The 26013-nt window shown below is 44.3% G+C and overlaps 1 protein-coding gene across 1 annotated transcript; it reads right to left on the reverse strand.

The window, feature by feature from the left end:
* Positions 1-210: 210 nt before the first annotated feature.
* Positions 211-26013, reverse strand: Zdhhc5 (zinc finger DHHC-type palmitoyltransferase 5). Its single transcript, XM_041639733.1, has 12 exons — positions 25715-26013; positions 20639-21746; positions 13015-13136; positions 8867-9024; positions 7075-7247; positions 6825-6927; positions 5581-5672; positions 5045-5177; positions 4610-4733; positions 3332-3444; positions 1914-2773; positions 211-1519 (listed from the first exon to the last, which is right to left on the reverse strand). The coding sequence occupies exons 2-12, from the start codon at positions 20740-20742 to the stop codon at positions 1354-1356; spliced, it is 2148 nt and encodes a 715-aa protein (XP_041495667.1). The 5' UTR covers positions 20743-21746; positions 25715-26013; the 3' UTR covers positions 211-1353.

Here is a 26013-nt window from a genome sequence, read left to right on the forward strand (position 1 = left end):
AGCCATCTCTCCAACCCATTTGACTCTCTAGAGTAAATGAAGAAATGACACAAGAGTTCTAATATTTCAAAAAAGAGGAAGTTTTTGTTATGAAAAGCTAGGTTAATTTGTTAGCCAGAACAAAAGCAGACCAGAGAATGGGGCTTCTCTTTTGACTTCCCACAAGATCATTCACCTTGCCTTAGCCAGATAAAACACAAGTCAGGGGGAGCTGGTTAGATCAGGATTTATTTTATTCCTTGTTGGTTTAAAATGGCTAATCAGAATAAAAAAATTATAGGGTCTCTGTATAGAGGCTGGGCTCTTCCCTGTTAAAGGTTAGACCCCAGCTACCCCCTCTACCCAGCACCATATTGAGGTGGGCAAAGGAGTAAACCCCAGGGGACAATCGGAGGGGCCTAGGCCTGCCACTCCTTCTCTCTATCCCATTTTTGGCATATGATGAAAAATATTGCTTTTTGGATTCTTCTCTTCTGGCCTTGGGTTTGAAGATCATTTTAACTAAGTTATAGGGAAGCATTGAATGGGCTCACTAAGCCAACCACAATCCCTGTCTCCCAAGAATGGGGGGGGAGGGAGATTGCCTGATGTTTTTGTAAACTAGGCCAAGCTCTTTTCCTGATCTCCCACCACCGTCGTGGAACTGTGACCCCTTTCCTGGGGAAACTAGATGTCAGTGAGCCTAGGAAACTCTGCAAGTTCTTTTTTCTGACCCAAGAACCCCAGACTTAACTGAGGGTTCTTTCCCAATCACTTAGCACCAGCAGAGGGTGCTATTTCCTTAGTTGATAACTGGGACAAAAGAGAGGGAACCATGGGGAAAAAAAAGACTGTACTGTCTCTTTTCCTGCTGGTCTAAGGAAAGGGAAGAATAAAATCCCCCTCCTTATATATATATATATATCTATATATCCCTCCCTTGTTTTCCCATCCCAGGATAGATATATAATTTCTTTGATATTTATAATATATATATATGTACACACACACCTGGTAACGGAGAAGAGGAAAAAAATAGAATCCGTAACAACAATAAAAAAAATTATTTCTGGTTTAAAAATGATCTGGTTCCCTCCAGGGCGAGCAATTGCACAAATGTCCACTGAGTCTGGTCCAGGGATCAAAGGGAAGGAAGGTCTTAAAAGATCAAAAGGGGGAGGGGGTGCCACCCCTGTCTCAGGGCCCCAACTCTCCTCAACCCCATGGCATTTTGTAAAACAAGCCTCATCCTCTTGGAATCGGTGGTTTAAAAATGTCCATGCAAAGTAGGGGAGCCCCTTGAGGGAAGGAAGGTGGCCACCTGAGGCCCTTTGGTGTAGGTGCAGAGGTGTGGGGGAGGGAAGGCGCCAAGATTCACACAGAAATCTCATAAGTGGTACCACCCACCCCTGACACCTTCTTGACTCCTCCCCTTGTGGGACTACTGAGAGTTGGCTGGCCTGGGCCAGGGGAAGCTGAGCCTAAACTCTTGGGCTGCCCATTGGATTTGATGTAGGTGGTCTTGAGCTGTACTTCATCTCTGGGGGAAAAAAGAAGAAACAGACGTCAGGAAAAGATGCACAATGCATATACAATACAATCATACACAAAAAGGGTCTAATATGGAGGGGGAATCTTTTCTATGTATCTCCTTCCCTAAACAATCCAGTCCTTTGACTTTATTGACATGCTTAAAGTAAGATGGATTCTCTTTTTTCCCCATTTATTTCTAACCTCAGTTCTCATATACTTATTCTGGCAATTAACTCTCAGGAAGATAGTATTAAGGGAATATTATCAACCTTCAGTCTCTAAAGAGTTGTCCATAAGGCTATGAAATTATGAAAGAGTTCTCAGGGTCCCCAGGCTCCACCTATACTAGAATCATGTACAACCAGACTGACATCGCATGAGGGAAGAAAAGACATACTTACTTGGGTGTCAGTAATGGCTGCAATGCCACTTCCTCTGTCTCAGAGACACCAGATGGGGCTTTTTGGCTGCTATAAGACATTGATCGGCCTGGGTAGGGGGCAGTTGGGCCTGGTTCAGGGGACCCTACTCCCCGGCCCCTTAGCCCATCTGGTTTGCCAAAACGGGGGACAGCTGGGCGTCCCAGTGGAGTCTTGCTCAAGGGTGACCTCTTTGAATCATCTGAAGAGGAACTAGTACGAGGGGCATGGCCTGAGCCTGGTGTTGACTGAATGCCTGAGTCTCCCAAGCCTGGCTCTTCCTCACGGCCTGCAAGTGGAGGTGACTGTCGTAGCAGCTTCTCTCGTTCCTGGAGGGAGGCCACGATGTGGCGAGACAGATTGTCATATCGGACTGGCGAGGGCTCTCGGTGTGGTGGGCCGGTTGGCACCAAACGTGGGTGCCTCTCGGCTTCCCGCTGCTGGGCCAGCCGGGCTGACAGGAAGGGAGAGGTGTAGCCTAAAGGTGGGTCTGGCTCAGGCCCTGCCTGTACTGACTCAAAATCAGGGCTGTCTGAAGGAGTGAGCAGACTGTCATAGGAAAGACTTCCATTGCGTGTCTGATTGGCCAGGCTCTTATAGGAGGTGGAAGTGGTACCCTCTGAACGAATGGACTGCAGCTGGCCCAGCTCAAAGCCCGTGCCCTGGGCTGACTTGAGGCTGGAGGATCGTGAGCCACTGGACAGCGGATCAAAATGAAAGCTTTTTCCAAAAGTGGGAGACCGGAAGCTCTCTGGCTCCAAGCTGGGCTCTGAGCGGTAGCTGGGATGGCGGCTACTATCTGCAATTGAGGTTGGTTCCTTCAAGCTGTCTCCACGACTCAACTGTAGAAAAAGAGTAAAATAGTCTTAGCGTTCCTTTTGACACCCCCCTGAGCCCAAAGAGACACTGAAGAAGAGAATTACGTGCCAGCGGCACACTTCAAACATGGACGTCATAAGGCTGGGAACAAATGCCTCATTTTAAGATGTTGGAAATGAGGCTTATAGAGACTAAGTAACTTGGTTTCTAAAATCAGATTTGACACTAGAGTTTTTGTTTTTTTATTTTTTAAATACAAGTGCTCTGTCTGCAGGCCAGAAGAGGGCACCAGATCTCATTACTGATGATTGTGGGCTACCATGTGGTTGCTGGGAATTGAACTCAGGACCTCTGGAAGAGCAACCAGTAAGTACCCTTTGCCTCTGGGCCATCTCTCCAGTGCCCACTAATTAGTGTTTTTTATCTAGTATTTGTCATTGCTCCTTTTTTGATGAAGAACACATCAAGGAAATTCAATTCCATTAATGCCAATAATCAGTAAGATGCCCTCGATTTTTATTTCCTCCACGCTTTCCTCAAGAAAGGTTATGGCCCCACTTCTCAGAGTACACAGTCAGTACCTTGGCGCTGGAGGAGTGAGGCATGGCGGCTGAGGTGCTGCTGCTGCTGTAACCCGGTCGGTACTTGTACATGGTAGGTGTAGGGGGGCTGTCCTTGCCCAGGAGACTGCTATCTACACAGGAAACCCAGAGCACAACTGTCATGGAGTTTCTCAAAGTAGAGGAAAAGGGCACAGCAGAATCAAGTATACCCAATAAAAGCAAAGTCTAGGAAACAAGACTGCTGAAATTAAGTCTCAAGACTCAGCTGGACCTGGTCTTTGGATATAGGACTACAAGTGGTGAGCAGACATACACATGCAGGCTAAACACCCACACACACATAAAAAAATAATGGTAAGGCTAGGTGTGGTAGTGCACATCTTTAATCCCAGCACTCGGAAGACAGAGGAAGGCAGACTTCTGTGAGATCAGCAACATTCTGGTCTACAAAGTCCTTCTTTTTCTTTCTTTCTGTTTAGTTTTTCTTTTTTTTTTTTTGTTTGTTTGTTTGTTTTGTTTTTGGAGACAGGGTTTCTCAGTGTAGCCCTGGCTACCCTGGAACTCATTCTGTAGATCAGGCTGGGCTTAAACTCAGAGATCCACCTGTTTCTGCCTCCTGAGAGCTGGTATTAAAGGCGTGCGCCACCACCCGGGGGAAGGGAGAATATTTTTTAAAGACCAAGGATCTTTATAATTTGTGGCGAGCAAATGCACCAAATGTACTAAGAAATTGTGATTCAGGCAAACTCACAGCAAGTAAAACTTGCTACAAAAGCCTGATAACCTGAATGTGAATCCCCAGAATTCATAGTGGAAGGAAGGAACCAGCTACTGGAGCTTATCTTTTGTTCTACCTAACACCCTCCCGCCACACACACCATGCACATACACAATATAAAATTGTAAAAAGTAATTCTCTGGAAAGTCCGTTCAAATCACTGTCTATTACTAATTGGCAGCACTCCTTTTAGCTACTTAAAGAAAGCTCCATTTGCTGGGTGCTGTAAGCCCTAATTTAAGCATTACCTCCCCGCCCTTGCTCATCTTTTTTTTTTTTAAATATTTATTTATTTATTATGTATACAATATTCTGTGTGTATGTCTGCAAGCCAGAAGAGGGCACCAGACCTTATTACAGATGGTTGTGAGCCACCATGTGGTTGCTGGGAATTGAACCACAATTTTTGGAAGAGCAGGCAATGCTCTTAACCACTGAGCCATCTCTCCAGCCCTTGCTCATCTTTTCTACAGCTTACGTGGTACCTTGTCTGTCTCACACACCAAAGCAGCCCTTACCCTCATTAGTAGCCAGGCCAAGGTGCGTTCGCAGCCCGGTGTATCGGCTCAGGTCCGGCTTAGGAGGAGGTGGAGGCTCCGCATCAGCAGACTGACTCTCTGTTATCTCTAGGCTTCCCTTAGACTTTAAAGGAAGGAAGGGAAATCAGACTGAGAAACCACAGTAAGATAACATTAAGTCGGCATAAGAAAAGTACTGGAGAACCAGTTAGAGTCAGTTTGGGGATAAAAAGGACAAAGAAGAGTTGGGCATCTATCATCTAAAGATGTTAGTCTTATGAAGACACACAAAGAAATGGACTCAGTGTCTGTCACTGAACTTGAAATCTAATGGAGAAAAGATCTGTATTTCAGTGACTTTAACACAAAGATGTATACTCAGTTCAAGTTTATCTCGTTGCCATGGTTTACCTAGCTTTACTTCCCTCTTCTCACCTTAGTCCTCCTCAGCTCTCCCTGGATGCCATTATCCATGATCTTCACAGTGATCTGCCCATCTGAGACGTCTGGTCGAAGGAAAGGAGGTCTGATTACAATTGTCTTCTCTTTCTTTGGTCTCCCCAGATACCTGTGGAGCAAGGGTGAGAGAAGGCTTTCATTTACTATTTCATTCAAAATTTCTACTTGCATACTAAGTATGAAGGAAGCTTTCTGAATACACAGTAAGACCCTCAGTTTAATCTTCAGCAGGAGTCTAGTGTAAAGTTAGCAATTGGATTTGGTGCACATCTTCAGCAAGAGGAGGCCTTTATAAGCAAATGTCGAGCACTACAGTTAAATTTTATGCATCCTCAATTCTCAAAGGCAATGAGCCACACCTAAACAGTATCAGCTGAATTCAAAAGTTCATCAAAAGATCAGCATGCCTCATCCTTGTACCACTCACCATTCTAAGAGCAAAGCCCTTTCTAAAAGACATTTTCCATCAGACTTCCCTTACTCAGGACAAGCCAAGGAAGACAAAGGTGTACCTGGGTGCTGGAGAGCTGCAGAGGACACGGCTAACGTTGTTACAGCAGCCATTGGTGAAGGGATTCACACCTCCCCGGAATTTACCTGTAACCTAGGAAATAGAAAGAACCAAGTCAGACTATGCCGAAAGGCAAATGACTGTGCAGCCATTCTTTTTGTTTGCTTGCTTGCGTGTTTTTCAAGACAGGCTTTCTTTATGTAGCTGTGGAGCCTGTTCTAGAACTTGCTCTTGTAGACCAGGCTGCTTCCCGTGCACCACGACCTGGCTGTGCAGCCATTCTTTCAGGTACAAAAGTGACACTTGTAAAGATTAAGAACAAGGATTCACCAGGTAGTGATGGCGCACACCTTTTATCCCAGCCCTCAGGAGGCGAGGCAAGTGGATCTCTGTGAGTTTGAGGCCAGCCTGGTCTACAAAGTGAATTTTAGGACATCCAGGACTGTTATAAAGAGAAACCGTCTCAAAATACAAAAACACAGGAATTATAGAGTCGGAGGTTCTCAGTTAAAATTCTAAGTATAGCCGGGCGGTGGTGGCGCACGCCTTTAATCCCAGCACTCGGGAGGCAGAGGCAGGCGGATCTCTGTGAGTTAGAGACCAGCCTGGTCTACAAGAGCTAGTTCCAGGACAGGCTCCAAAACGACAGAGAAACCTTGTCTCGAAAAACCAAAAAAAAAAAAAAAAAAAAAAAATTCTAAGTATACCTTATGAAAATCAATCTTCAACATCAGATTCCTGTATTAAGATGGGTTTAAGTAATTTTCTGAATATTGACTAATATAATCCAGATTCCTTTACATCAATTGGCACAGTATTTGCATATAGCCTACGTACACGTTATATACACTAATTTATCTTTCCATCATAGTACTAAAGCCTGTGCCAACTACTTTCTATAAAGTCACAGACTAAATATTTGTTAAAAAGAATGATAACAAAGCCATTCCTTTTTTTTTTTTTCCTTTTTTCTTTTCTTTTTTTGGTTTTTTTGAGACAGGGTTTCTTTGTAGCTTTGGAACCTGTCCTGGAACTAGCTCTTGTAGACCAGGCTGGCCTCGAACTCAAGGAGATCCGCCTGCCTCAGCCTCCTAAATAAGATTCCAAAGGTGCAGCACCATCACCACCTTTAATTCTACTTACTGAGGACCTAGGCCCACTTCACCACTCTACATCATAACTATTCACTGAGGTTCTGTTTATCTAAACGCTACGCTCTCAGTCTCCTGCCAGTTCTTCTAGTACCTGTTCATTCGTTGTTCTTCCCCTAGCCACCAGCACCACATGAAATCCTGTGAGGCCAGCTACAGGGATGAAAAACAAGCCAGCCACACACATCACTGCCATTCTGATTCCAAGTAGTCAAGGAAAACAGGGCAATGTTACCTTATTTTCCCCAGTTCTATTACAACCACTTCCCCTTTAAATTTCTTGACTCAAGGACTCAACATGCCCTCCCAGCCCCATCCCACAAGCCAAAGGCCTCCAAGGATACGTGACAGCAGTGCGGACCCCTGAGAGTTCCTCTATGTGATAGAGGACATAAAGGAGGCCAAAGCCAAACACACCCATGATGTGGGCTGTCAGGGAAAGGAGGAAAAGGAAGAAATATCTGTAGTTCCTGCGACCAATACAGTTGTTCACCCAGGGGCAGTGATGATCAAATTCCTAGGAGCAAAAAAGAGACAGAATAAATGGTGTCCTTAAAAACATAGCAATAACCTGGGTTCAATCCCTGAGACTCACATGACAGAACAAGACAATCAATCTCTGCAAGTTGTCCTCTGACATTCACATGTACTCCAGACACACACACACACACACACACACACACACACACACACGACAAGAAAGCATTAGATTCATTCTGCTGAAAACAGGAACAAAATAACAGAACTTAAGCTTTACTTTTTGTATTCATATTCACCACTTAGTCACAAAAATTTAAAGTTTTAAAAGGTTAAATTTAAAGTCAGGTGATCGCAGCACATGCCTTTAATTCCAGCGCTCAGGAGGCAGTGGCAGGCAGATCTTTTTGAGTTTAAGGCCAGCCTTATCTACAGAGCGAGTTCCAGGACAGCCAGGGCTACACAAAAAAACCCTGTCTCAAAAACCCAGACAAATAAAAAAATAAAGCAAGCATTTCCTCTTGCTCTGTTAACTGAAAGAGTCCTTCCAGAGGTTGGCCAGAACCCAAATTGATCAACAAATTGTTTGGCACAGTGCAATAAGTCTACAACTCCAGTACTTGGGACACAGGAAGACTGCCACAAGTTTGTGGCCAGCACAGGTTCCAAAGCTACAGAGGAAACCCTGTCTCAAATAAATATATAAATAAGTAAATCTTTGTAGGCAAAATAATGTGCTCTACGGGGTCCAATGATAGCCCAGTTAAAAGCACTTACTGCTCTTGTAGGACCTGGGTTTGGGTCCTAGCACCCAAATATGGCTCACAATCAACCATCAGTAACGCTAATGTTTTGTGAGATAATTGATTACACTGTGTAAAGATATATAATTGTGATTGGTTTAAAAGAAAAAAAAAACTAAATGGCCAATAGCTAGACAGGAGGTACAGGCAGAACTTCCAGGGACAGAGAGAGCTCTGGGAAGAAGAAAGGGGGAGTTGGAGAGTAGCCAGTTGGACACAGAGAAGCATGACATTCAGGAGAGGTTAAGAGCCATGTGGCAGCGCAGCACACAGATGGATAGAAATGTATTAATTTTAGTTATGAGCTAGTAGAAACAAGCCTAAACTAAGGTCAAGTTTTCATAATAGTAAGTCTCTCTGTTGTTTTTCGTAAGCTGGGAACCCAAAGAAAATCCATTTACTCTAGTTCCTCAGGATCTAATGCCACCTCCTCAGGCACCAGGTACACATATACACAAGAACCAATCTTTTTAAAGAAGAAAGCTGGAGGGATCTTCCAGAGGACCCAGGCTCAATTCCCTACATAAAGGCTCACAGCTTTTCTATAACTCCATTTCCATGGTTCTGACATCCTCTTCTGGCCTCAAATATGCACCGTAGTACATAGACATGCATTCAAGCAAAAATACCCACACCACATAAATAATAGAAATTTTAATTAAAAAAGAAAAAAAAGGGACTGGACAGATGGCTCAGAGGTTAAGAGCACTGGCTGCTCTTCCAGAGGTTCTGAGTTAATTCCCAGGAACCACATGGTAGCTCACAACCATCAGTAATGAGAGCTGGTGCCCTCTCTGGCCTGCAGGCATGCATACAGGCAGAACACTGTACATAATTCTACAGCAGGTGCTCTTACCTCCACACAGTTGTCACAGACACTGCAGTGGGAACATCTAGGAGGGCGGTAGAAACGGCAGGTGGCACACCATTTCATGCGCACCTGGATGCCCTTGATCTCCACCGTTTTGTAAAGAGGAGCTCGGAAATCATCTTCTTTGTCTTCATCCTCTTCAGCTTGAAAAGAGGGAAAAATCAACTTAAAAACAACTGTGCCCAAACTATTAAGTATTAGGAACATAAGGATGTTTAAAACATAACTCCTTAAGACTTATTGTGTGTGTGCATGTGCCAGACGAGGGTGTTATTAGAGCCTCGGTGCTAGAGTCATGGACAATTGTGGGCTGTGGGTGCTGGAATCAGTCAGGGTCTCTGCCAGAGCAGAGACTTAAAACTACTGAGCGACTTCTCTAGCCTAACTTCTTAAGTACCTAGATAGAATGTCATATTTTGTAAGTCCACAGTTCACATACTGCATGGTTAAGAGCAAAAGGTTTTCTATAATATCAGGATTAGCAAGAAAAAACATTCTTCTTTATTAAAAAATTTTGCCATGCATCGTGGCTCATTCCTTTAATCCCAGCACTTGGGAGACAGAGGCAGGTGGATCTCTGAGTTCAAGGCCAGCCTGGTCTACGTAGTGATGTCCAGGACAGCTAAGGCTACCCAGAGAAACCCTGTCTCCAAAAAAAAATAAGAGAGAGAGAGAGAAATTTTCTGCAGGCATGTGGATGGATCCCTGTGACTTCAAGGCCTGTCTGGTCTACTAAACAAGTTCCAGGCCAGCCAAGGCTGCTGTTAACACAAAAAAGCACTGTCTCAAGGGGGGGGGGGGGGGGGGGGGGGATGAAGTTTTTGGCTAGCCATGCTGATGAATAGCTTTAATCCCAAAGCAAGTAGATTTCTTGTGCACCATGCACAAGGTATTGGGCTCAATTCTCAGAATGGAAAGACATTTTGGTAGATACATGCTATATATAAACAACCATACAGATACACACAAACACACACACACACACAGTTTGGAGTTTGTCTCACTACATAGCCCTGGGGCTGAAACTATAGGAATCTGCCTGCCTCTGCCTCCCAAGAGCTGGGATTAAAGGTATACAATCATGCCAAGCTCATATGCAAAATCTTCAAGGATGTAGCTCTGTGACACAGTTGTTGCCTAACGTGCAAGTCCCTGGGTTTGATCCTCAGCAATATAGGAAAACAAAACAAAAAACTTTTAAAATAAAGGGAATATGCCAAAATGTAAGAGTTCTCTCTGAGCTGGGCATTGGTGGCACAAGCCTTTAACCCTAGCAGCTGGAAGGCAGAAGCAGACCTCCTCTACAGAGGAAGTTCAAGTACAGCCAGGGCTATACAAAGAACCTGTCTCAGAAAGAGGGAGGAGAGGATTATCACATATGGTCATCAGAAATTTCTGTATAGCAGGCCACTGAATATCTGAGAAACGAACACTAATGACTCAATAAAAACATCCTTCCTTGGTTTGAAACTCAAAGTGCCTTCTCCCACAAAAATCTAAAAATGATCAGTAACACTGAGGTAAGCTTTCAGAGCACAGCGAGTTCAGGAAAACTGCATCTCACTTGCTAACCCAAGACCACTTGGAAAAATAATTTGCACTTGTGAGGAAAATCAGATGTCATTAGTAACAATTTTTGTCAGCTCATGGTCTTTCTTGCTCATGAACTTGATCATGACTGTTCTTGTTTTAGTCCTCCCTCCACGAGACTTCCGACGTGACCTGGAAAGTATGCTTCCAGCTTTTCCCGCTCTTCTCTGGCTCTATTTCCTCGTGCTACCCACATGGTAGTCTTTTGTCTTATAAAGTTTGCTTTTCTCTTAAAATATGACACCATCTTCAGCTTTCTTTGCTTACTTCTTAAAAGAGGAAATCTAGTATTTGCTGACTCTGCTTCCTCATTTTCCATTCACTGCCTTAAAACAACAGTAATTCAGCTGTACCCTTTTCTTAGACATACATAAACACACTACTTAGCTACTGTTAAGATCAATTTTTCGGCTGGTTATTACAGTGGCTTACACCTATAATTCCAGCACTCATTAGGCCTACCTGGGCTACAGAGTGAGACCCTGTTTAAAAATAGAAGTAATTATTTAAAAAATCAATTCTTAGTAACCAAACGGGAGATTCTGAGTCACTATATACTACCAGGAAGTCAGTTACCTGACAAATTCTCCTTAGCTTTTACTTTTTTCCTCCTCCTTGTTCAGTCCCTCCCTCAATGGCTCCTCTTTCTCCTTTACCCACAATAAAATGGCAGAACTGACCAGGTCTTACTTCATGTCTTTCCTAACCTCACTCTACGTCTCTACATTATCCTACTCCTACCACTTCACATGCCACAGCTGCATACTCCCAAAGCACAGTATTAACTCCTGCCCGCTGGATAACTGTAGTGGGGAGTATTTCAGACTCATTATCTACGTCTAGAGCCTGGGAATGGTCCAGGGCCTGGGCTCAATCCCTAGCATGGAAAAAAACAAAAGCAAATATTCAGCCTATTTAACATTCAGTTTATAAAACTCAGCATTAAATTTATCTCCCAAGGTCTGACCCTTGAAACTGCCACAACAGAAGTATCCGTATAGGTACTACACGGGCCTAGCCACACTTAGCTTCTGAGCTCAGACGGGATCAAGTATGCCCAGGGCAATGGAGCAGCAGGTTTTTTCACTCTTTGCTCTGCCCCATTAAGCTGTCATAAATGGTTCTGTTGAATCTGCTTTCTGTCCAAAGCCAAGAGCTGTCTGTACACTCTCAAAAGAATTATTTTATTGTAAATTAAAGACCCCCTTGGGATCAGAAGCAGCACATTTTCCAAAGGCCTCATGTAGCAAATGAAGTCCTTCACAATTTGGCTCTGGGTTTCTTTTCTGGTCTGACCATATACTGTATCCTCCAACCTGATGATGTCACATTCCATGGGCACAAGCTTCTGTGTATGCTTCCTCTGTCTGAAACTCTCCTCCTCTTCCTCAGGCTTCTGGTTGGTAAAGTCTTCTCACCCATTCTTAGCAGTACTTCACTAACTTCTCTAGACATAACTGCACTGCTGTCAATGTCCTCAAGAGAACCTTACCCATACTTCCACTGTACTTTGTACCACACTGTCAGAACTGTCTAATTCATAGTAATTATTACTGGACTTAACATCATTCAACCTACAAGCTCTGAGTAAATTTCTGAATAACAAAAATCAAAGAAGCAGACCAAAGTCCCACCCTTAATCAAGATGCTATTTACAGGGGCTGGAGAGATGGCTCAGCGGTTAAGAGCACTGACTGTTCTTCCAGAGGTTCTGAGTTCAATTCCTAACAACCACATGGTGGCTCACAACTATCTATAATGAGATCTAGTGCCCTCTTCTGGGGTGCAGGTACATAATAAATAAAAAGACTTATTTTTTTAAAAAAAAAAAGATGCGCCGGGCGATGGTGGCGCACGCCTTTAATCCCAGCACTCGGGAGGCAGAGGCAGGCGGATCTCTGTGAGTTCGAGACCAGCCTGGTCTACAGAGCGAGTTCCAGGACAGGCTCCAAATCCACAGAGAAACCCTGTCTCAAAAAAAAAAAAAAAGATGCTATTTACAATTGATTCCTGCAGGGGTGGGGGAAAGGGAAGGAGCAGAAGAGGAAGGAGGGGAAACTGGAACTGTATGTGAAAAATAACTAAGTAAATAAATAAATTAATAAAAACCAAATGATGCCTGCTGAGAAAGAAAAAAATCAGTTTCTCCAATGTAGTGGCACTGGGCATCAAGTCCAGAAGCAGCAGTAGACCAACACAATACAGATTCTGTTTTATGTGAGTTTTGTTTAGGTTAAATTTTGTTTGTATTGATTTTCCTTTGTTGTTGTTGTTTGTTTCTGAGAGGGAAAGAACATGAAGTTGGGTAGGGAGGGAAATGAGGAACATCTTGGAATTAGGGGAGGAGAAAAAATAATGATCAAACTAAAAAACCTTAAATAAAATTTAAATAAAAATGGTCTGACCCAAAGTAAACCAAATGACTAAATATTGTGTGATACATATTCCTCTTAACAGTATCCCAGAATCCTAAGACCCTCCAACCCAAGTAACTATTTTTAATGATAACAGGGAGTTTACATGAGGACATAGGAAGATCTTACCTCGGGGAAAAATTCCTGGGTCCATAAAGGTGGCCATGCTGAAGTTGGCCAGCACGAAGAGGAACATAATTGCATTGTAGATGGGCACTGCAGGTGACACATTCAGGCTCAGTCCTGGACACCTGCAGACAATAAAGAAAATGATACTCTGATACCAGCAGAAATATGAACTGGACAGACTTTACAATGTACCCTTATCTCCTTACAAACCATACACAAGAACTAGGGATTGACTGTAAGATAAATATCAGCTACACTCTTGTCTCTGGAGCAACCTACGGTTTCTGGATCCATGTCCTACTGACCTGCACAATAGCCCAAAGAATGTGGATTCCACCTGCCTCTCTAGCTCCCCATCCATCTTCAGTTAACTTTGGAACAATCTCAACTACGTTACGTTTCTCCACTGTCAGCTATCTAGAGGCTAATTATAATGGTTGAGAATTGAAAGTATAATATAATGCTGGGTGTGGTGGCACATGCCTTTAGTTCCAGCACTCAGGAGGCTGAGGCAGGTGGGTCTCTAACTTCGAGGCCAGCCTGGTCGACAAAGTGAATTCCAGGATAGTCAGGCTTGTTACAGAGAAACCCTGTCTTGAAAAAACAAAATAATAGTAATAATAATACAGATGAAAATTAAGTCAGGCACACTAGTGCACACCTGAACACATACAACTGCCAGTTCAGGTCAGCGTGGGCTCTACAGACAAAAACTGTGTTCACTTTGGCAGCACATGTGCTAAAATTTAAATAATATTAGATTATGGCCTCTATGCAAGAATGACATACAAATTTGTAAAGCATTCCATAAAAACATAAAGGACAAAGAATTAGACTTCTGACATCTAAGATGGAGCAAAGAACAAGAGAGGAAAAATTAGAGAACTTCAGATCAAAGAAATCCTCTTTCAGGGGGAAAAATTGGGCATACATGTCTAGTATTCGTGGCATTCAAATCAAGAGACATGCTTTAGACACCAAGGAAAAAAGAGGAGTGCTCATGTAAGTCTGAGTTCATCTTCTTTCAGGACCTAACTCTTTTTTTTTTTTTTTTTTTTTTTTTTGGTTTTTCGAGACAGGGTTTCTCTGTGGTCTTGGAGCCTGTCCTGGAACTAGCTCTTGTAGACCAGGCTGGTCTCGAACTCACAGAGATCCGCCTGCCTCTGCCTCCCGAGTGCTGGGATCAGGACCTTGATAGAAGGGCTGCCTTTCTCTGCTGGTGCCCCAGGAGCTCAGACTTCGGCTCTGAACCTTACTTTATCTGTCTTGGTCTTATTTCCATTTCAGCTCAGAGAGAACTTCCTGCGCACCACAAGACAGTGGCTAAATACCCTAATCTGCTTTGTGGCCAAGAATTTAATCTCTAGAATCAGGACAGCATCTGTCCTTGTCCCTTTTACCCTGACAGTCAGAAGATAGGAAGAGTTTGATGAAGAAAAAGACAAGCCTAGGATATTAGACAACATTCAAGTCTGGAATACTAATTCTCAAGAGTCAAGAAAGGTGGTCAGTCCCCATTCAAACTAAAAACACAACTGTAAGTAGTGACCCAAGACTATTTAGAAGCAGTGAGCTTTGTAGTAAGACATAAATAAACCAATGAGACACAATTTTTTTCTCCACTATCTAGTTTTTCAAATTCAGCCATCCATTTAAAAATTTAAAGTACATACTATTTATGTGCCAGGCTTTGCAGATAGTAAACATCAATAAAATCATTACATCTCTTTATTGGGCTACACAGAATTGGAAACCAAAATAACAGAGACAGATATCCAAGTGAAAACATCCCTTCAGCCAGAATCCCACACTATTAACAGGCAAAGTCCTCTATAAAGCTTCTTCCTCTGAACTCCTGATTGAGAAAAGATTTCTCATATCTCGGCATGAGATGGAGCAGAGTTTAAGAAGGAAGAGTCCCTGCAGGACCCTACTGCAAAGCTATTTCCTAGGTTTCTTACGAGGAAAGGAGAGAAACTGAAAACCAGTCGCCCAGGTCAGGGCCCCTCCCTGGTACTTAGCTGTCCCTTCAGTTTCCGCTTGAGGAGGAAGAGAAAGGTGACTCACTTCACTCCTCCAGCCTGGAAGATAATTAAAGGAGAACAAGCTAACTGTAGGGCACTGAGGTCCTTAGAACCGACCACCATAGCCCTCATCTGAGTCCAGTGAGTCTGTCTCTTCTCTCCAGCCCGCCAGTCTGTTTTTGTTTTTTGAGAGAGGGCCTCTTTGTGTGGCCTACTCTAGCCTAGAACTTACTATGCACCTTGACGCTAACTTTACAACTCTTAGCATCCCTGCCTGGCTCAGCCTCCTGAGTGACCGGCTGTGCCTGAGTTGCAGGCTGCGCCACCATACCTACCTCAACTCCCGGTCTTCTAGATCCCTCCTTTTCTTCAGTTTCATTTCCAACTTAAACAAATCACCTAATTCCTCGTATCCTGCCAAAGTTCACCTCTCAATCTCTAACAGCACGTTTCAGTGAATGTATGTATAATCGTGGAACTGAGTGTGTGGACTGCCAAATAAAGGCCGTTCCCACACTGGCAGCATGTCTGACCCCTTCATGAACAGTTCCTTCCACACTGACAGACCTACCGCTGCTAGCCCCAGGACTCAACCGTTCCAGCCACAGCCTATATTCTCCTCGTCTTGAGAAAAAGCTTTTCCACTGCCTTAGCACTACGCCAGATTCCAAGATGACCACCACAATTGTCTGTTTGAATCGACTGCCTTTGCTGGAGAGAGGTGCAGCCAGAGCTAAGGAGAGAAGTCAGGACTTGTCCTGAACTCTGTAAGTAATAATCACAGAGCGCAGAGCTTAGGGAGTGGCTGCGGCCCAGAAGGCTGACTCACTGATGGGATTCCCAGACATAAACCACCCCAGGTAGAACAGGTTCTTCTGCCCACCCATTCATTATGCCTATTTTCAATGCCAAGTAAAAAGGGAAGTGGGGGCTTCAATGTACACACTCCTGAAACCCTGTTTCCCTAGCCTTTCTAGCTCTTTCTACTACACAAAAGAAAAAGCTAAGTTCCTAGAAAGAAAAAGCCAGTCAGGCTGTAGATTTTAATCCTGTCTCAGTTCACAAGAAACTCTTAAGCTTGCTGCTTCAGTTGCATAATACACACATGAAAATGAAGGGGAATGTCTGTAAAGATGCTAAATTCTGCTCTTTGTTTGGGACAGGTTGTTCTCTTTCCCACCCAGAGGCTGAGACAGACACATGGCATGCTCTGCTACGAGTCTTGAACTAGCATATATAGCATTAAGGATTCACCAAACAGAAGACACGGGAAACCATTATCACTGTCATCGGCTGTCACTCCAGCTCCACTAGCAAGCTTACTATCATCCCATCCCCAGCTGAGGCACTAGAGAGTCAAGCAACACTTACAGCCAAGGCCCATGCATTCCACCCAAGCCTAGCTCACTGCTTGACCGTCAGTGTTTCTTGATGAGAAGACTGGAATGAACGTCCCATTTCCTGCTGAGAATTTCATCAAGGAATGCTTTCTTCAAAATTCCATGGGAAAACATTTTGTCCTCAGACAGGTTCACAGGTATCTCTTAAAACCTGTGCTCTTTTGTACTTCTAGACCCTGTGATTTCCAGAAGCTGAGCCATGTGTGCTGCAGGACCTGGGCACTTACTTCTAGATGAGGAAAACCGTGTGGGAAGGAAAGGAGCAACCACTGCTCAATGAGCCTCCGCAGATCACAAGACTGTTCCCACTAAAATCAGGTGCTGACACCTTCACAGGAACGAATGGGAAGAGAAGAAAAAGCCACAGAGGTTGCCTAAATCTGTAGACAGAAAAGTAGGAAGGGACCTGATGCTGGAACTAAAAGGAAGTGAGCTGTGCCATGGATAGGATTCTGGAAAGTGTCTGGATTTCTAACCTGCTTTTTATTTTACCAAAAACAGAAATCCCCTACCTCTTCTCCCCAACTTAAGAAACAGAAAGTTGAGACTGCACCAAAGGACACTTTAGGGAAGATCAATGTAGTGATACCCATAGTGCTGCCAGGAGCTCTGCGGCACCCGGGGACGGTAAAGACAGAAGCACCAGCAGCTGGATTTATTAAATTTGTCTCATCTGAATTACAGCATTCCTACTGTTTGTTTTATGTACTGAAAGTCCATGTTAGATGCCATCCAGGAAAGTTTACAGCTGAAATAAACTGCTCCAGTTCAACTTCTTTATAGACAGAAGGAAAAACTGAGATCCAGAAACATTAACAAAGTATCAAACTCAGTCTCCTGACCTACAAAGCCAGGCATGGTGATACCCACCTTTAATCCCAATACTCAGAAAGCAAAGGCAGGCAGATGTCTATAAATCTGAGGTCAGCCTAATCTACACAATGAGTTCCAAACCAACCAGGGCTACATAGTGAGGATTTGTCTTAGAAAACAAAAAAACAAACAACAACAACAACAACAAAAAAAAAAACCAAAAACAGCTGGCCGGTGGTGGTATATGCCTTTAGTCACAGCACTCAGGAGGCAGAGGAAGGTGGATCTCTGAGTTTGAGGCCAACCTGGTCTACTGAGTGAGTTCCAGGACAGCCAGGGTCACAGAGAAACCCTGTCTCGATAAACAAACAACAAAAAGTATTAAACTACGACAGATGGGACCCAGATGCGTTATCTTAGATGCAAATTCTAGTACCCAACCAGAAAAGGGTGTGTTTACTTAAGCAGATACTCTCCTACCCGAAGAGCGAAGAGCGAAGAGAGAAATGAATTAAGGCAGGATATTTGCCACTCCTGTCTGAACAAATGAAGTCAGAGGATCAGCTCTCCGTAGAACCTCAACTACTCTTTGCAGACTTCTCTGGGGCAGAAAAGCATCATTATTTCTTTGATGACCAGACCTAACTGGTAATTTCTGTTCATAGCTTTCCCTACTTAACAAAGCAGCACGGAGGGTAAATTGTTCCTAATTAGCTGAAGCCTACATGCCTCCACTAATTATGTCTGCCAGCTGAAAGGAACTCTTCCTCCTGCTCCCAGTCCTCCAGGTCCCAGAGTAATTATCACCTGGGACCTGGACTGATGTAAGAGCCACTTGAAACCTAGTGAAAAGAACAGGCAGGTGACCCCACGGAAGTGCGCTCAAAAAGAGCCTTCTTTATTTACCTCTCCATTTGAAGCCATGAACTCTTTTGCACATGGCACATAGTTTTAAAACTATCCAAGGAACTGAATCTCAAAGAGGGAGTGCAAAAAAGCCCATTCTTAAGAATGGTGCCTCAGACAGGCAGGAGTGGCACACACCTTTAATCCCAGCACTCGGAAGGCAGAGGCAGGCAGAGCTCTGTTGAGTTCAAAGTCAGCCTGGTCTACAAGAGCTAGTTCCAGGACAGGTTCCAAAATTAGCGAAACCCTGTCTTGGAAAAAAAAGAAAAAAAAAAAAAACAAAAACAAAGAATGGCTCAAAAGTGAGCTTACAGAGGAGACACCTGAGTCAGATGGAAAAGAGAGAAGACTTTCAGAGGTAGCAAGAGCTAGGTGGTGGGGATGCAGACAACCCAGTGATTAAAGCTATTGGTCTTCCATAACTGTGGATTCCCATCATCCACATGGCACTCATAAACCTATGTAACTCCGGCTCCTAGGTATCCAACACCCTTTCTGGCCTCTGAGGGCACCAAAAACAAACAAATCCTGTTAGGTGATAAAAGTACAATCAACAGAGTGCTTACGATTCGACTCTACAGGGTGAACATGTGAGACTTTGGTGAGAAACAGGAGCCCATTAACTTACTCTGTAGAGATTAATGATGGGGGCTCTCATCTACAATTTAAGGCTTTCTTAAATTTGTTTTAGAAACAGAAATTCCAAATAGAGTTAATAACATCTACTTTTCCCCCAAGCTAAGGATGGAGTTTAGCGTTCAAAACACCCAGCTAACATACACAAGACCCTGGAGCACCACAAACAACTTTTGCTGCAGCTGACAACATGAAATAAAGAGGGACCCAACTCAACAGGCACCAAGGGATGAAAAAGTAGGTTAAATAGCTAAGACAATGCCTGTCAGGACAATTCTTTGTGGACAAACTGGTATAACAAGCCAAGCACTTCAATGGTTCCAGATTAACAAATTAAAAATAAGGATTCTACATGTCTGATCTCAACAACAGTTTAAAAGAGAAAAACCACTTACTCCGCTGAATACTTTAGCTACTCCAAGAGCTTGACTCCCAAAGGGAAATGGGCATTCCCATTAGGTAGGCCTAAAGGTGTGAGCCTGATCCCGTCACGGACCTCCTCTGACCCAGCACAACCGCTACTGTAGCACAAAGGTCGGCTACAGGTTTGAGTCTGCTCAAACAGCAAAAATCAGAGCACGTTCTGATACCAAAGAAGCATCCCTCCTTCTGCTACTCAACATATCAAAGGCAGCAAACAAGTTACACAAAAAAAGAGACCACTCCAAGAGGTGACTCAACAGTATAAAGCTCAGAAGGCTAGTAGAGGCTCATTACAAATTCCTAACAGAAAATAGACTGGCTAGGTGGCCACAGCTACCACACTGGGGACAGGAAAAGGGGAAAATCAGTCTCTTCCAGTAAAACAAGTGTATTTGCTCTAAGTGAGGTAGGTATCTTTGAATGCCAACTACCTTTCCCATCAGAACTAATTAGCACAAAAACTCCAACTCCTTTCAGTGGAAACTAATGCAAACAACTCTCCTAGTTCTTTCTTCCTAAATAAAGCACAGTCTTTCCTGTCTCCAGGCCTTAGCTCTTAGAAGTAAAGAGAAAAGCATCCTGGTCACACTATAAACCAAAACTATCTCATTAGCATAACTTAAATCAATTCTCACAGTGCTCAGAAGGCCAAGGCAGGAAGATCATGTCTCAAAATTCTCAAATCTCAAAACCAATTATGGCATAGCATGGTAAAAACACATCTACAGGCCAGGCGGTGGTGGCACACCACCCAGGTGGAGTTCAAGGCCAGCCTCAATAAATAAATAAATAAATATTAAAAGAAAAGTCTAAAACCCCAGACAGAATTCAGGAGGCAGAGGAAATATCAACACAAATTTGAAGTCAACTGATCTACGTAGGAAACTCCAGGCCAGCAAAAAGAAAAAGAAAAACCTCTCTGAGGTACTCAGGTTCCACAATCTCTAGTATGTGGCTCAGACATCCCAGGTATGACTGACTATTTGAAAAGACTTAAGTCAGCACAGCCTGGTGATCCCCGCACTTGAAAGGCAGAGACAGGAGGTTCTATTTGAGTTCAAGGCCAGTCTGTTCTACGTAGCAAGTTCTAGGATAGCCAGGGCTCTGTAGAGAGACTCTGACTCAAAAAAAAAACAAAGGGAAAAAAGATTTAAGTCTAATCCAATTCTCTTTCTCTCATTTAAACTTCAAGCCTCTCTGAAGGTGTTTTCTGTCTTCCCTCCTACTTTAAATCACCTCTGATGGAACTGGATAGGAAATCATGAAAACATCTATGAGTCCAAAGGACAGGAAGGAGAGGGAAGTAGGAAACACCAATAGAGTACTGGCTTTCTGAATAACTACGAAACTAAGAAACAACAGTCTTCACTTTCCATGGCATGGCCCTCCCACCCCCATGTGCCACTGATGGAGAAAACTCACGTAAAGGCAAAGAAGAGTGTTGTAGCTCCCACTAGGAATATGGCGGCTGCTGAGACCGGTACATACTTGCTGGGTTTGAACCTCTTTCCAGACTCTGCGGGCATGTTGGAGCTCTGATGAAAGATGTGCCCTGCCGCATAGCCCAGGCCCACACAGCGGCAGAACAGACAAGAAAATGGGATGAGGGAAACAGAGAGGAAAGAAACTGGGGAAAACAGAAAAATGCAAAATTATCACCCTTCCCCCTCCCAAACAAAAATAAAGGTCAAAAGATCTCAAATGAAGGAAAGCACATGGGAGGGGGAAAGGTGACTTCAAATGATCAATAACACCTCCCCAGAATAAAGCAGAAAAGGAGACTAAGAAGCACAACTTGTACAACTTAAAACTTGAAGACAAACAGTAGGCTGTATGCAGGCAAACAGCTGCAGGTGGAAAACATGGAGAGCCAAGCAGATCAAGGTGAAGCTCATGGATGGAGGCAGGTCTTCAAAAAGAAGGGGCAGGAAGCTTTAGCTCTTCTGGGGAGATACGAGAGCCCCTCCACAACACCACACTTCCACCTAAGAGGCTTGCACTACGATTCTATTTTAATCCCAGAAGGAACTTGGGGTCCCTTCAGCTTTGAAGAAAGCCGATCTTTCGCAGCAGTCCTTGTCCCTTTCGGCAGTCTCCTCGGCACCACTCTCACACCTGGCTTCACCAGCGCTGTCTGGCAATGGTGACTGTATTTTATTTACTTCTCTCCTGGTGGCCGAAGCTGGACAACAGCTGTTACAGGGTTGACTTGTAAATCCTTTTCTTTGAAGGGGGAGAAAAACAGCGGTATTGTCCGTTTTCAATCTCTTCTTCTTATTCCCAAGCCCTTTAAGGGCTTCTTTTCCCAGAGAGTTCATGAAAAACTAAAAGGAAATTTAAAATCCTTGAAGCCATGTTCTTTCAATAAGCAGAGTAACAGGAAATCGATTTCACCTGGTGATAGTCTGAAAGATTACTGTAGAGAAAGTTCCAAAGATGTCCCTGTTTCCAGGTTAGTCAGTGCCTCTGATCTTTGTCTTCAATCTTGGGCTTCCTTGATGCAGAATTTAACTGGGATATGGTGCTTTACCTGGAGAAAACCAAATATTTTTATCAAAGAAATTCTTTCATGGTATTTCTTAAGAACCCCAAGGCTAAAGCCCCACAAGCAACTACTAAAAAGTGCCTTTTGTAAGAAAGACTTCACTTCTATGTATGTGGATAGGAACTCTAAATGGAAAGAAAATATATTCAGAGTCCTTCACCTTTTTAAGGGCTACTCTGTTTGGAAGGAGAACCTAGTTTTATCTGCCCTAAGGTCATCCAAGGACTCGCTCTTATAAGCCCATCTCTCCTGACTAAAGTGCAGTAACATTGCATACCAAGAATATAAAGTCTAAAAACAAACAAGGGCACAGAAGTGAAGGGCACTACTAAAACAGATATTTCTCTTCGGACAAAGAGAGTATTTATTCCCACAATGAAGAAAGGAAGCTTAAAAATAGGACAGCAACTATCATTTCCTTTTTGCGTCTCTCTATGCTTATGCCTTTTAGTGACAACACCACATAAGCAGAAGTTCAATTTTTGGCCTTTTGTAATCATCTATGGGTCCTGGGTAAGAAACGATCTCGCACCAAGAGACGAAATATTCTCTATGAGAAACTCAACGCAACAAAGGGATTGGTCATTTTCTTCCAAATTCACTAGTTTTTAACTCCTAACACAGGCCTATTAGGAGGCAAACTAAGCTGCTCATAATCCAGTATGATTAGAGTAGCAATTATTTCTGTTGGTCACAGTAACAACACAACACCGGCACCTTAATTCTACAGGATGCTTTCATCTGTGATCTCAAAACACTTTACCCACATTATCTGGTGACAGAGTCCCTTATCCTATTCTGTAAAATTGAAGGCTAGAGAAGGCCTGAAGCCATTTCCACTGAATCACCTGGGTAGCCAGGTTCAGAACCCAAGACATAAGGGTTATGCTGACATAAACCCTTTCTACCACACCATATGCCTAATGATAACTTAGGATCGACAGACCAAGATTTTTGCTTAAGTCAGAATTTTAGCCAGACGTTGGTGGCTCAGGCCTTTAACCACAGCACTCAGGAGGCAGAGGCAGGCGGATCTCTGAGTTCGAGGACAGCATGGTCTACAAGAGCTAGTTCCAGGACAGGCTTGATAACTACAAAGAAACCCTGTCTCGAAAAACAAAACAAAATAAAACAAAAAAACTTTAAGTGAAAGAAGCAGCGCTATTGCTCAAGTATTATACTACTTGATACCAACAGCAGCTATTAAAAATATCAAATATGTCCTGAGATTTATAACTTCTTTTCTTATCTAGAACTCAGAAGGCAAAGGAATGGTGGTGAACACCATTAATCTCAGTACTCAGAAGGCAGAGGCAGGTGGATCGCTCTGAGAATCCAAACCACTCTGGTATGTATACCTTACAAGCCAGCCAGGGCTACATAGTAAGGCTTAGTTTAAAACAAAAAAAAAGGGGGGGGGGAGCAGGCAAGCAACATTAGAATGAAAACCCAAAGATTATAATAAGTTCTCATGGTCCTAAAAACCAGATCCTAGGGGGCTGGAGAGATGGCTCAGAGGTTAAGAGCATTGCCTGCTCTTCCAAAGGTCCTGAGTTCAATTCCCAGCAACGACATGGTGGCTCACAACCATCTGTAATGGGGTCTGGTGCCCTCTTCTGACCTGCAGACATACACACAGACATAATATTGTATACATAATAAATAAATAAATAAACCAATCCTATTTAGTCCTGATTTTATGATTATTTCTGTTTGCTGAATTTAGGCCAAAGTATCATTATTAACTGGAACAAGAAAAATTCTTGATCTGTAAAGTACTATTAAAATGTTCTCCTCGGGGGCTGGAGAGATGGCTCAGCGGTTAAGAGCATTGCGTGCTCTTCCAAGGGACCTGAGTTCGATTCCCAGCAACCACATGGTGGCTCACAACCATCTGTAATGATACCTGGTGCCCTCTTCTGGCCTGCAGGTGTACATGCAGGCAGAACGCTGTATACATAATTAATAAATAAATCTTAAAAAAATGTTTTCCTCAAAACTCCAAAGGAAAATTACATTACTTAAATTTTATGTAAAGTGGGCTGGAGAGATGGCTCAGTGGTTAAGAGCATTGCCTGCTCTTCCAAAGGTCCTGAGTTCAATTCCCGGCAACCACATGGTGGCTCACAACCATCTGTAATGACGTCTGGATGCCCTCTTCTGGCCTGCAGACATACACACAGACAGAATATTGTATACATAATAATAAATAAATATTTAAAAAAATATATATATATAAATTTATGTAAAGTTAGTTCATCAGTTTGAACCCTGTACTGCTGCAGATCCCACTACACAATAAAAGCCACACAGACTAATACTGCCATGGTACAGCAGTCATGGAAGGCCATGCAGTTTTGGAACCACATACTGAGATATGAATGAGACCGTCATCTGAAATGTTAAGATATTAGAAGGGACAAGATAAAATAATGGATTAGGTATAAATAAGAGCACACCAAGTTCCAGCAAAGGGATGTGGTGCAGAAAGAGAAGGCATGAAACCGGAAGGGTGAGTGTGGTTCATCAGTCACGCTCTGTGGATCCACAGAGGGCTCAGTCACGGGCACAAGAATGTGTATGACACACTCTGACTGGGTGGGGGGGATCGCGGAGCGAAAATATGTAGTATAAAACAAACACGGAGCCGGGTGTGGTAGCCCACACCTTCAATCCCAGCACTAGGAGGCAAAAGCGGGCAGCCCTCTGTGAGTTCGAGGCCAGCTTGGTCTACAAAGTGAGTTTCAGGGCCAGCTTGGTCTACAAAGTGAGTTCCAGGCCAGCCAAGGCTATGTAGAGAGGTCCTGTCCCAAAACAACAACAAAAATATTATAAAACAAACAACTTAGGATATGCAGTTTGAAGGCTTTGGTTAAGGTTCAATATAAGCAGTTCCTGAGGAGCAGTGCCCCTGACAGCACACGTATTATCTGTTCTAATAACTAAGCATTATAGCACAGTTCAACAGACTTGAATCTACTGCAATGGAGAGGCCATACAGAAGAAGGCACATAAATTATGAGGCAAATACCACAGCCAAAGTTTAAGAGTATTGCCATCACGGGCTGAGGCAGGTACCCAAGCACCTGTCGACAGATTCTTACACACATTAGGCGAATTTATAAGCTGTCAAGAGACAGAAGAGATGTCTGATATAGAGCAGACACGTACTGGGATCGAAGGATGGAGATGCAAACCTCAGATTATCCTGGACAAGATGGCATTAACCAGGAAGCAAACCCAAGAGGCCAAAACTGGCCTGCAATGGATCATGTTTGTGATTTTACGACTGCTTCTAATAACTTTAGTCACTTCCTAGCTTCTCATTTCAGTGGTTCCATTTGGCCAAGTGGTTGAGGAACTTTAGACCTGTCTATGAATAAGACTCCTACAGATAAAATACTGTCAAACACATTTAAGATCCCACTTGTAAAAAGTACAAAGTACTTGAGACACGGAGCACCTGGCCGGTTGGGGGGGGGGGGGGGGTAGGGAGAAGCAGCGGGTGGACGGGAGAAAGAACAGGTAACCACTGGACGAAGCTCTGACCAAAATAAGTATCAGCAGAGTGTGGGGCCAGGGGCCTGAGCTACAGAGCGGCGAAAGGGGACCGGGATACGGTCCCCACTCGGCAGCCGAGCTGACAAACCCCTGGGCCAGAAAACCAGGCAGGGCCCGCCGGCCCGGAGAGAATCGCGGGCCGGGGACGGAAGGGGCGGCGGCTCCGCAACCGGGCAGCCCGGCACCACGGCACCAACCGGTTCCGAGCCCCGGTGGCCGCGGCTCTCCGGACTCCGCGGCCGTCCGTTTCAGGGGCCCACGGAGCCCTAGGAGGGCGAGGGCCTTAACCTCCTCCCCTCCGCGGTCCCCCCTTCCCTAGAGGTCACTCTCCCCTCCCACCTCACTAGCCCGGCACTTCCGGTTCCGCAGGGGCCAGCGTCCCCGGGACTCACCCCCGGCGCTGTGCCCGTCACCGGCCGCCGTCGTGGTCGCCGCCGCCACCGCCGTCGCCGTCGTCGCTGCCGCCTCCCAGCACTGCCGTCTGGCCTCTGAGAGGCAGCGCGCGGCCCCCGCACGCTCCACGCCCGCCCCGCCGACGCGCGCTCCCGACGGCCGCCGCTCGCCTCCGAGCCGGCGCGCGACCGTGGCCCTCAGCTTCGGGGCGCCGGGCCTTGCGGCATTCCCATTGGCTCCCCGGCGCGGGCGCGGGCGACGTCTCTCGCGGGGCACGTTCTTCTCATTCATGCGGCTC

The sequence above is a fragment of the Microtus oregoni genome, unplaced genomic scaffold (assembly GCF_018167655.1).
Source record: "Microtus oregoni isolate MIOR12 unplaced genomic scaffold, Mior012 000060F_ref0000265, whole genome shotgun sequence".
NCBI lineage: Eukaryota > Metazoa > Chordata > Mammalia > Rodentia > Cricetidae > Microtus > Microtus oregoni.